The sequence below is a fragment of the Tenrec ecaudatus genome, chromosome 6, assembly GCF_050624435.1.
Source record: "Tenrec ecaudatus isolate mTenEca1 chromosome 6, mTenEca1.hap1, whole genome shotgun sequence".
Lineage (NCBI taxonomy): Eukaryota > Metazoa > Chordata > Mammalia > Afrosoricida > Tenrecidae > Tenrec > Tenrec ecaudatus.
The window spans coordinates 123,045,552-123,058,948 of NC_134535.1; the positions used below are offsets into that span (position 1 = coordinate 123,045,552).

Here is a 13,397-nt window from a genome sequence, read left to right on the forward strand (position 1 = left end):
AGCATTGCATTCAGAACTATATGTTACTGTCGTGGTATACTGTTGAGTCTATTTTGATTCATAATGGCCCCATAGGACAGAAAATAAGATCTCTATAAGTATTGCTAGGCATTCAGTTTTACAGAGGAAGATTGCAAAGTGTGGCGAGTTTGAACCATTATCCTTTATAGTAGCAATCAAGTGCATAACCTTTGTGCGACCAGGGCTTCTTAATGTTAAATTAGAGACAATCAAAGACTCTCTAGTTGAAGATTAAAATATTTGAGTAGTAAACTTTTAGTCTATGGCAAAAGAGGTAGTTAATTACTAACATGGCTTAAAACTATATAAAAAGAATGGGAGAAAAACGCGGCAAAGTCAGATGAGAGTGACTACAAGAATAAAGTTCAGAATAATTTCAGAAATTTGTAGTTGAATAACAATGTTTTCTAATTCTAATCTTTTCTTATTTTAAAATAAAGAACTGAGTATGTGTGATTTGAGAATGAATATGAGAGCAGAGATGATAGATTACTTTCTCATTCATATTTTTATAAAGACTGATCAAGTGACTTATAGCAGGGAAACAGAAACTCAGGAAAATATACATGCACTTAAGTAAGTTATATTTGTTTTCTGACAGATCATAGAATAACAAGAAAAATATGAAGTATTCAGACAAAAGAAAACCTTGAAGTAAACAGTAAAAGTTACCAAAGAGTCACTTTTTTCCCTGAGTTTCAGGGTCCATTGCAATATATATATATATTATTTTTTCCCCCATGGATATAAATCTTTTTTTATTTTTTACATTTTATTAGGGGCTCATACAACTCTTATCACAATCCATACATATACATACATCAATTGTATAAAGCACATCCATACATTCTTTGCCCTAATCATTTTATATATATATATATTCTTTACATTTGACATTTCTGTTCCATCTTAACTCTATATACATACATACATACATATTTTTTTGATCTTTTCTAGCAATTGGTCTTTCCTGATTAGACATCCAAAGTAAATGATTCAAAGATTGCTATCCTAGTTTGTTTTTTTAGTAACAATTTTATTGACATATAATTCACAACCAAATAATTCAATGGTTTAAAGATATTAAAATAGTTATGTAATCATCACTAGAGTTAATATTAGATTCTTTATTCTTGTAATTTTATTATTAGCTCTTCATTTCTCCACGGCCTTCCTTGTTATGATCCTAAGGGACGATTAATCTAGTTACTGTTTCTACAGGTTTACCTATCCTATATTTCAAATCAAGAAAGTCATACCCCCCAAAAGATCTCCAACAATAACAATAAAATAAAACAAAGGAAAGCCTCAGTCTGAAAGAAAGCTAAAGTAATAAAAACTAGAGAAAGTTATAAATGGTTCAAAAAGAAAAATAAAGAGTAAGATATTGAATTTTAGCCTAACTGCTTTCCATTGTACTTTCTCTTAGGACAAGTCCATTTACATCTTGATCAATAGTCTGAGAAAACCCAGTGAACACTTAATCCTGTGGGACTCTATAAATAATTTTTAGCTTTTCACTGCCATCCTTAGCTTTCTGAAAACCAGGTGCTCAAAATTTAAACTCTAGTACAATTCTCTCCTCTGGTTTTGGATTTTATTATTTAAAATCCTTGGATCACATGCACTAATGTGCTCTTTCCATATGGACTTGGCTCAAATTTGCTCTGATGGCTGCTTGTTTTCAGAGAAGCTTTACCTGTGCTATATTTTTCCTTGTAGCCTGGGACCATCTGATGTTTTCATCACAATCTGTACCCACATCTTCAGTGATTGCTTCATAAATGAAAGTACTGAGCAGAGCCATATAAGAAATATTTTTCTTATATTAGGGCTAATGATTAGATGTAAGATCAAAATCCACTCACATATCTAAATTTTAAATATCTTTCTGGTCTGCTAAAAGCAGCATTATCAGATTCTTTAGAAATAAACAGATGTATCAATTTTATCAAGCATATTTGTACATATGTTACCATCATCATTTTCTAAACATATACTTTCTATTTGAGCCCTTGGTATCAGCTCCTCTTCTTTTCCTCCCTGCCCCTCCTCCCACCATCATGGCCCCTAGATAAATTATAAATTATTAATGTTCTCATATCTTAAACTGACCACTGTTATAAGAGCTGTAAGAACCCACAATAAAATGATTTAAAAAAATAGGTAACCTTCAGGGGATATTTGGTAGTTCTATTAATACTATTGTTAATCTAGCCAATAGTATAGAATTTAAAATATTAGTGAGAAAAGAAAACTGTATAGACCTAGGAAAGCTTACTGGACTAACATACATAGAATTTTTACTTATACTGATTAGAAATTGCAGTGACTGAACACTACTTAAGTCACAATGAAGGTTAGACACAGGACAGAAATTTCTGATAATGCTCATTTACTAAGGCAAAACTTGGGAAGCAGAGCAAATACATGCCACAACCATGTGCAACTAGCAAATTTATGTTAGTATTAAGACATCCTAGCTTCTAAAGAATATTCTGGTTTTATTTCTCCTAAGATTGATCATGTTCGATAAGGTAAGGGGTTGGAAAATATCCAAAGATAAATACCTTAATGAGATAAATTGACACTGTAGCCAAGAGAACAGACTCAAACATACCAACAATCATATAGGTGGGACCCAACCATGTCCCATTTTATTCCGTTATACATACTGCTATCACGAACCAGAGACAATTCAATGGCATATGGCAGCAATAGATATTTTATTCAAACTGTCATGCTATAGGATGCCTGGGTTTTTTCTCTTAATTAAAAACAAATAAATAAATAAATGGGGAAAGGAAAAAATGGATCCCCTTCAGTACAGATTTTCTGAAATTAATAACCCTTAGCAGTAATAGGCAGATAAATGTTCAGAAGTCATGGTGTGAGTTTGATTCCAGACTTTCAGTTTGGGAATGTTCACATTGGGCGTCCTGTATCTGCTCCTACTCAAAAGAACCTACAACTCCATAAACGCTAAGATCCTAAAGAATCATATGTCTTATTTGAGTGTAACATCCAAAGACAGGTCACTTCACACCAATTAAAAATGAGAAATTATCATATTGGGTTAACAAAGCTCTCCCTGAAATTATCCCATCATGTTCTAAGGGGGAGAGAGCTGTGTGGTCTTACCAAAACACTTTTGGACTTAATCTTCAACAGGCTTGCATTGTGAGAAGAACATTTTATTTCACTGTTTTCCCATGTTTCCATAGCATCAAATAAACCATAACAGGTGTCCTCGTGCCACTTCCATGTCTTCGGACAAGGTTTACATTTGTGCTCTGGAAGAACAACATAGTTTCATTTCATCTCTATTGTTATTCCAAATAATTCTTATTATTCCACTTATCTGTAATTAATGGACAAAATGTACTTGTATTTTGTATTTTTATATCAAAAGTAAATAAATTAATCCTGTGTTTTAGATCCCTATCTTCTATTAAGGAATTACTAGATGAAGTAAACATTGAAATTTCTTGGCTTCTTGTAGAAAGATTGGAAATTCAGCTTCACTTAGAATCCCCTTGTGGAAAAGGTCTACTGATCTACTTTTCAACAAGTAGCCTCTGAAAGTCCTGGGGTGCATATTTATATCCTGATCCACATTTGGTAAACATGAGTCAAATTTACATGATAGCAACTGGTTACCTATGAGTGTACTATATAACTAGAACAACATAATTCAAGTTACACATCTGGATTCCTGTCTAGTGTATCTTGGTAGTTTAGAAATCTTTCACAATGATTGTTTAATTTTTCTCTCCCTAATCACAGGAAGCATTTCTATATGGGGAGAAAAATAGTATATACTTATATCAGTGCTGCCTTCTCCTATAATAGGTATATCTCAATAGGTCATATCTGAGTTGCTGGATATTTCAGACACTTCTCAGGAGCTCAGGCAGCTCATAAGGCCAATTTTCACAATTATGAATGTCATCCCTAACTTTTCTCCACTCTCGAGTATATTTCTCAGCAGCCATTGAATAAAGCTATGAGTCAATGATATATTAATATCCTCTTAAGACTATTTTCTATTCATCTCAGAGCCCCAGATTAATAGTAGTAAATGTAAGATTGAAGAAATTGCATCCTGTGAAAATAATAGGATCGGTCTCATTCCTAATGTCTAACATTTTACTGAGTAAATCACCCCTTGATACTTTGGGGCAGAGTTATTATCTCTCTTTCTGTTTATCTTCCAACTGCCAACTCCAAATATCTTTGAGTCCTCTGTCAATCATATGAGGGAACTTCAAAAGTTGCAGAGAAAATTGTAATTAAAACATAACATAATTTTTCTGTGAACCTTTTAAAACTTAATATTTAATTTCCGCATTCAACTAAAGAATAGTGGTTATCACTATTAATGAAATGGTTTGCAAATGACTGTATGGTTTATTTCATGGCCTAAAAATTCAGAGAGGAATACAAAACTACCTTCTTGCTTCTTTACGTGTTCATGGCATAATTCAGTGATGATGTTTTGCAGCAAGGTAGAGATGATCATGAGCTCCTTGGACATGTTGTTGCTGCTCATCTGTTGTAGAGAAACATTTCGCTGAAGTTCTTCTGCTTGATTTTGGAGGCTGTTCCATCTTTCCATTTCTATTTTCAAAGTTCTGCAGACTTCAATTCAAAAATTAGGTGGGGGAAGTTAATAAAATATTTTCATGTCATAATATACTCACCTTCTTTTGGCATAAATAAAAAGTGAAGACTAAAGAGTTAGGAAAGAAGTTATTCTATACATAAGTGTCCTTTTGGGGTATAGCATCTATAACAAGGCCAAAATGTTAAATCAAAAATGATATTATGATTATAAAATTAATCTAAGTACCAGGAAGGGGTAATACATACAAATGCTTCCTAAGGTTCCAAATCCAATCACCAGGAGAAGGCTTAGAAGAGTCAGGGCCAATTTCATTTGATGCCGTACACAGAATGGAGCAGAGGGTGCTATGGAGAACAAAATTCATTAAAAGGTCTGGAAATAGCATATAGCTGAATGGAACTGATTTATTTAGTTTTGTCTTTTAACATACTTTTCTTATAAAGCAATGCAATTTTATTAAAAATAAAGGGAGGTTTAAAAAATCTTTTGGTGAATAAGTCAAGAATAAGTAAAAATTGTTAGCTATGTCATATGCATGAAAATTAGGTCTCACAAGAGATGAAGAAAAAAAAAAAGGTAGGCTGTTAACGAGTTTCCCGCTCAGAGCAGCCAATCCACAGAGCAGACCATGTGGCCAGCCCCACTATGAGACACGACATCCCTCACTGACCCACAGCCCTACAGGGGACAACACTGGAGACAGTGTGGGAATTCCACCCAATCTAATCTCACCACACCGAGGCAACACACTAAGGGCGTGCAACAGAACAGCAAGGGAAACAGAGCAAGGAAGTCCCCAGGGAATATAAAAAATAGACTTTGGGGCTAGGGCTTGGAGCTCCATCAGATTTGACTGGAAAACATTCCTAAAGGCCAACAAACAGTCCTTGAACTAACTTCTTTCTTGTTGTTGTGGAGTTTGTTTTGTTTTTGTTTTTTTTGTCATTGCTTGTTGGTGTTGTTGCTGTTGTTTTGTTTTATTTTTTTGCTTTGTTTTGCTCTGTCTTGTTTTGTGCATGTTATTATCTCAGCAGATATGTCTAAATAAAATAGGCTGGATGAACAATCTGAAGGCGAAAATAATGGGACCAACAGTTCCGGAGAGATATAGGAGGGGGGAGGTGGGGGGAAAGGAAGTGGTGTTAACAAACTCAGGGACAGTGGTGTAAGTGACCTAAATCAGTGGTGAGGAGGGTGATGGAGATCTGGTAGTGAATGACCAAGGGTAATGTAACCGAGAGGAATTACTGAAACCCAAATGAAGACTGAACATAATAGTGGGACAGGGGAAAGTAAAATGAAATAGAGGAAAGATCTAGGGGGCAAAGGGCATAGAGAGGGGTCTAAATAAAGGCATGTACATATATAAATATATTTATATATGAGTGTGTTGGACAGGGTTCTCTAGAGAGACAAACCAGATTGCTAGTAATTATATATAAATATATTTATAAAGAGATATATAATACAAGAAATGAACCGTTAAATTATATACAGATAGATAATACAAGAAATTAACAGTTAAATTATAAAGCAGTGAGACACTAGCAGTCCTTTAAGGCTTGAGAGCCGCCAATTGCCAGTCCCCTTCTGTAGAGAGAGTTGGGCTATATATATCCAGGCAGCAAACAACAAGGCAGGTCCCCAACTGTCATCAACTGTCGGTCCCTAGCTCCAGAGATGAACATTCCAATCATGTGGGCTTAAAGGGACCTCAACTTACAGCGACACAGTCCACAGGCTAGGCATCCCACAGGTAGTGTACCCCTTTAAATTGAGGCACAGAACAAGCAAGGTAAGGCTCACGGAGCCATTTATCCTTCTGCCCTTAAGTTAATCCTACTTGTGTTTATCGGCCAGGCTGGCACAATAAACAATCACAATGAGTATGGGGAACTAGATCTATGTGCCTATATGTATAGGTTTAGTATTAAGGTAGCAGATGGACATTGGGCCTCCACTCAAGTATTCCCCCAATTCAGGAATACTTTGTTCTATGAAACTGGCATTCCATGATGCTCACCTTCCTGACACAATCACTAAAGAAAAAGTGGGTGCATAAGCAAATGTGGTGAAGAAAGCTGGTAGTGCCCGGCTATCAAAAGCTTTAGCATCTGGGGTCTTAAAGGCTTAAAGGTAAACAGCTGCCATCTAGCTTACAAGTAACAAAGCCCACATAGAAGAAGCACACCAGCCTGCGTGACCACGAGGCGTCAAAAGGTTCAGGTATCAGGCATCATCAGAGCAAAAAAAAAATCACATAATTGTGAATGAGGAGGAGTGCAGAGTGGAGACCCAGAGCCCATCTGAAGGCAATTGGACATCCCCTTACAGAAGGGTGGCAGGGAGGAGATGAGCCAGTCAGGGTGCAGTGTAGCAATGATGAAACATACAACTTCCCTCTAGTTCCTAAATGCTTCTTCCCCACCACCCCCACTATCATGATCCTAATTCTACCTTACAAATCTGGCTAGACCAGGGGATGTACACTGGTACAGATAGGAACTGGAAACACAGGGAATCCAGGGTGGATGATCCATTTAGGACCACGGTTGTGGGTGGCGATGCAGGGAGGGTGGAGGAAGGGTGGGTGAAGAGGGGGAACTGATTACAAAGATCTACATGTGACCTTCTCCCTGGGGGATGGACAACAGAAAAGTGGGTGAAGGAAGATATTGGACAGTGTGAGATATAACAAAATGATAATTTATAAATTATCAAGGATTCATGAGGGAGGGGGGAGCAGGAAGGGAGTGGGGGAAATGAAGATCTGATACCAGGGGCTTAGGTGGAGAGCAAATGTTTTGAGAATGATGAGGGCAATGAATGTACAAATGTGCTTTATGCAATTAATGTATGTATGGGTTGTGATAAGAGTTGTATGAGCCCCTAATAAAATGATTGCAAAAACAGATCATGGGTAAAGCATCAAAAAATGGTAGGCTGTTTCAAGAAACACATCGGCAAAAGCGGGATTTATAAAAGAGAGTGGGAGAATGCCAACCTGAATACAAGGCTCCTTACTTATATAACTTTGGGAAACCTAATCACTGTCAGCTAACAGAGAGATAAATATGGATTCCTTGTCTTTTAAAATTTTTGCTTAGGATTTCCAGGGGAGTCATGGCTATGAATTGGCTTACTGCAAAGTTAGCAGTTCAAAACCGCTGATTCTCTCTTTTTATTCCTGTAAAGACTTACAGTCCTGAAAACCCACAGGGGCCACTGTAGTCTGTCCTATAGGACCATTGTTAGTAGGAATTAACTCAACAGCAGTGAGAGAGAGAGAGAAATCCAACCTGGTGACAAAGAAAACGATGTTCACTGTTTGTGCATGCGTTCCTAAGAAGATCCTGAGGACTGGCAGCAGGAGATTCACAGTGGACCGTGTCTTTGTAAGGTTTCTGGGTGTGTTCATCAGCCCTCTTCTTCGTTAGGCCATTCTCTATGTCGTTCCTTCATGAGATTTTGCATTAGTTCTCTGTCCTTCCTGTCTAGTGCTATTTGCTACAGAAATACAAGAAGTGGAGGACTTTAACACGCAGAACTTTATTTTCTCAAAGTTAGGCGGCTGAAAGTCCAAATGCAGGGGCCTGGTGCTAGGCGAAGAGAAGACCTTCCCTCTTTGATGGCTTTGGAGAAAAAGTCTTTGGCTCTTTGAGATTCTACTCCTGGGTGATTTTCATGTGGTTTTGCTTTCTTGCTTTGCTGATCTGCTTTCTTGCTTGTCCATATTGGCCCTTGACATATTTTTTCAGTTTTGAACTCTAAATATACCCTACACTAATCCTGTCTCACTAACACGACAATGATATTACATTCTCAAATGGAGTTGTAACCGCAGGCATAAGGGGTAGGATTTAGAACACATAATTACAACTCAATGTAAAGAAGACCAAAATCTTCACAATTAGGCTAATCGGTAATGGAATGATAAATTGAGAAAAGTTTGAAGTTGTCATGGAGTTTGTCCTGCTTGCAGCCACAACCTATGCTCACTGAAACAGCAGTCAAGAGAGTAAAAGATCTGCCTCACAAGACCTCCTTAGAATATTGAAAAGAATGTACGTTACATTGAGGACTAAGGTGCGCCTGATCCACGCTATAGCACTTTCCATTGCCTCAGATGCATGTGAAAATTGGACATGGAATAAAGAAGACTGAAGAAGAATCGATGTATATGAAAGTGCCCATCTCTTTTGGAAGAAGTATGGCCAGAGGGCTCCTTAGAGGCAAAGATGGCAAGGCTTCACCTTACATACTTTCGTCTTGTCAGGAGAGATCAGTCCCTGGGAAGTCATCGTGTTTGGTAAAGTGGAGGCGCATCAAAGGAGTGTAATGTACTCAGGGAGATGGATTGAAACCATGACTGCAGCAATGGGCTCCAGCATAGGTACAATTGTGAGAATGGTCAGGGCTGGGCAGTGTTTCATTCAGTTGTGCATAAGGTTTCCATGGATCGGAATTAACTCAGTGGCACATAACATTTTCTGGAAAACACAATTCAATATTAACTCACTCCTTTCTCTCTCTTTTTAATCTTTTATTTCTTTTTTTTGCCCCCCACACCCTCTCTCTCTCTCTTTTTAAGCAACAAATATTTATCAAATAATGAAGCCCTAATATATATGTACCATATTAAAAATAAGAATCATATATTATGAATGAATTATTATTAACTCATGTAATTAGATAATGTCATTATATATATGTAAAAACTATATATTACAAGGAAATATAATTTCAGGAGAGCATAATTTTAATTCATAACCTTTTATGCCCTTCAACTTACCTAGTGGAATGATAATATTGTGAAAAACAGAGGGATCAATAATAATATGTGAAAATGTGTTTCTGCTTTGGAAATTACTAGTGAAAGAAGTATTTTTGAGACTTTTTGTAAAGTTAAAACAATTATTTCATATGCTATCTTTCCTTTGAATTATTTTCTCATTTATCTATGAATTAAATTATTCAAAACTTGTCTATTACAGAATTCTATACACTAGACAATTCTGAGTACTTGCAATATAACAGGAAGTAAAACACACACGTCCCTGCTCTGAGAGAAGTTAGATTTTAATTGTGAAAGAAAATAAATACTTTTGGCATTTCTCAAGCTGAAAAACTGAGGGAAAAAATTAAGCCTTGAGTTGCAATGCTAAATGAATCTATAAACAAGATGTTGAATGACGCAGAACTATCAAAAGAAGATGAAAACAATAGAGTCCCTAATTCAAACAGAATTTGTCAGTTTAAGCATTTCAGAGGATAGCATATGATCAAGAATGAGTGGTATTGATGCAAGAAATCCAGGTTACATTGGATGTATCAGTGCAAGACTAGGTTCAAGAAATTGATGCAATGTAAATTGCATGTTTCAATGAACAGATGCAATCCTGGAATTGCTCACTGCTCTATTCAAGAGCTTTAGAAGAGAGGCCCCTGGCCCACTGTTGGCAAGAGAGCAATGCTTTTGCTCATCCCATAACAAAGTGACCCAAAAGATGTGGAAATTACCAAACAATGCCATTTCTATCCTAAGTAAGCGAAAGTTTCCTGAAAGTAATTTTAAAAATGGTTTCAGCAGTCGTTGACAAGGCACTACTAGAAATTCAGAAGAGAAAGTGGAAGAGGGGATATTATTACTGTGAAATAGATGTGTGCTTAAAGCAGAGAATTCAAGAAAGCTGTTTATTTCTGTGCAAATGCAAATGCATTTGACTGTTTGGATCATAATGGATTATATGAAACACTACAAAGAGCGGGATTTCCAGAACACTTAATTGTGCTCATGCGGAATTGTCCTTTGGTTAAGAGGCAGTCATTTGAACAGCACAGAAAATAGTTCATCATTTAAAACCAGGAAGGCTAAACATCAGGGTTGTATCATTGCACCATACTTATTCAAACTATATGTTAAACAAATAACTCAGACAGCATATTATAAAAAGAATGCAGTATCAAGATTAAGGAAGACTCATTAATAACCTGTGATATGCAGATGAAACAACTTTGGTTGCTGAAAGCTGAGAGGACTTACTAATGAAGATCAAGAACACAGTCTTCAGTGTGGATTACACCTGAATGTAGTAGAAATAAAAATGCTCTCAACTATGTCAATATGTAACATCATGATCGAAAAAAAATTGAAGTTATCAAGAATCTTATTTTACTTGGATGCACAATTAATGCCCAGGGGGCAGGAGTCAAGAGACTAAGTTATGCATTGCATTGGCCAATTATATTGGCTAAAACCTCTTTAAGGAGTTCAAAAGCAACTATATCACTTTAAACTAAGATGTCCTAGACCTAAGCCCCGGTATTCTCAATGTCCTTATATACAGATGAAATTTGGGCAATACATATGGAAGTCAGATAAAGAACTGATACATTTGAATTACAGTGTTGTCAAAGAAATTGCTGCCAGAAGAACAATTTTGGTAGTGCCATGAATGGGTTACACATTGGGCTGCTAACCACAAGCTCGGCAGTTCTGTGGAAGAAACAGTGAGATTTTCTTCACCCACAAAGAGCTACAATCTCAGAAAGCAACAGAGGAAGTTCTTCTCGGTGCTGTATTATCTCGATGCGTCCAAATTCACTCAATGACATTGAGTTGCATAAGCCAGAAGAACAAACACATGTGTCTTGGAATAAGTGTAGCCAGAATGCTGCTTAGAAGTCAGCAACGTGAGACATAGTTCAAATATTCTGGATATGGTCTCAAGAGGGACTGGTCCTGGGAGAAGGACATCATATTTGGTAGAAGGTTAGCATAAAAAGAAGGTGATTTTGAATGAGAGAGGTGTATGAGAATGGCACAGAATCAGACATTTGTTTTTGTGTTTTGTTCTGCTTTTTTTCTTTTCTGTACTACATAGTGTCTTTATAAGTTAAACCCCACTGTACAACATCTGCAGAATGAAGTAGGAGGCAAGGCCATCAGGAGAGAATTCTCTTGAGTTTAGATCATGTATTTTATTCACTAATGGTTCTTAGCTGTCTGGGGTGGAGGGAGGGGGAGGGTAGTAGGATTTAATCAGTAGGAGCTGGAGTGGGTATAGTGGTTATAAATCGAGCTGAGATCCTCATGGCCAGCAGTTCAAAACCACCAATGGCTTCTGGGGAGAAAAACTAGGCTTTCTACTCATAAACAATTACAGTCTTGGAAACCCACATGGGGTTTGCTATGAGTCAGCATCGACTCGATGGTAGTAAGTTTGAGAGTTTAGGGAAAAAACAAAGTACAGAAGTGGGGTGTGCAAGAAAGTAATAGATTAGAGTTGATATATACTTTTTACTACATGAATTAGAATCTAATCTGAGAAATTGGGAAATTAAACTAAATTGAGGAAGAAAAAACATGGCTTCAAGATTTCCATGTTTTAAAATAATTTCTGATTTGAGATTTGGAATAAATTATATGTCTCCAGATGTTACATTGGCAAATCTTTTATACTTGCTAACACTAAATTGACAGTAAAACTATCCAGATATGCTTTTTTTAAAGTAAGGATATAAATATAGAAAATATTTCAAATCCTTATAATCTTATTGTTAGAAAACAAAATATTTATTTAGAAAATAAAAAGGAAGTTCACACGGAATGATTCTTTTTTCGTCAAGATTTAGAATGGTGATTATAAATGAATCTAAGGTCTAGCAATTCACAAGGTGGTATATCTGTTCTTACTAAAGTTAGACTCTCAGATATGTTACACATTGTGAAGGAAAAATCTTAAGTAAAACTTGAGAATTATTTTGTCATTCTTATCTCCTCTTTCAATTTTTCACCAATATTTTAAAAAATGGAAATATTGCATGTATCTTTGTTGTCTGAAACATTGATTAAAGCTTTATAGAGAGAATTCATAATCATTTGTATGAGCACTTTAAAAATTTTATATATGAACAGAACGAAATTTAAATGAGCACATCAAGATGAAAGAATACCAGTATCCTGTCAATTCACTACTTTAATGGATGCTACCTCTTCTACTGCATTATCCCATAGAGCAAACCTTACCTTTGTTCCCCAAGTTGCCCAACTCTTGAATATTTTCTGCCTTACTGGAGTATTGAAACTTAATATCTGCATAAGTCACTTCTTCAGACATGGATGGGTATGCCAGGTAATCTCCACTCTGTAATAAATAAATAGATATATAGTTAGATAGATAAATAGAGGGATAGATAAATGTCAGATTGAACAATTGTAAATGTTAAATCTAGATGTTTAAATTTCCATTTCAAAAATCATTGTGCTAAACCACATACCTGAAAAGAAGCTACAGCCCTCCTGCACCCTCACACAAAAGCAGACAATTTGTGATGTGTTCCAAATGAGAACAACTGGCTTCCTCCCACTGCTTCCCTTTTTCATTTTTCATGCATCACCCTTGCTAAGAACACTATCAGTCACAGAAAACTCGCTTTTGAAATTAGGTTTGGGCAATATTATTAGTGTCCTCCAATGTGGTCATGGAATATAAACTCTAAAGATAGAGATTACAGAGAGGACACAGTCTGAAGTATACAGCAGTGAGCCGGCACAGATATTTCATATGGATCCTGGCTAACCTTCCTACGGAGAAGGGTTGCCGTATGCAGGCAGCTCAGAATGAAGAGAGAGCGCATCCAGAAAGGGGAAATAGCAAGTCTCACTTTCACACCCTGTCAAGAGCAACCAGGAAATATCTAGTTTCTGTCAGTAAGAAATATCCAAAGGGGGTTGGAACTCAGGAGC

The 13,397-nt window shown here is 36.4% G+C and overlaps 1 protein-coding gene across 1 annotated transcript in view; it reads right to left on the minus strand.

Moving 5' to 3' along the window:
* Positions 1 to 12,768, minus strand: part of CLEC12A (C-type lectin domain family 12 member A) — a 58,082-nt gene extending 45,314 nt beyond the window's left edge. The window contains exons 1-3 of the mRNA XM_075553353.1: positions 12,678 to 12,768; positions 4,474 to 4,662; positions 3,163 to 3,314 (exon numbers count right to left, since the gene is read on the minus strand). Coding sequence (XP_075409468.1) covers positions 3,163 to 3,314; positions 4,474 to 4,662; positions 12,678 to 12,768 — 432 coding nt within the window. The remainder of the gene's footprint in view (positions 1 to 3,162; positions 3,315 to 4,473; positions 4,663 to 12,677) is intronic.
* Positions 12,769 to 13,397: the final 629 nt, after the last annotated feature.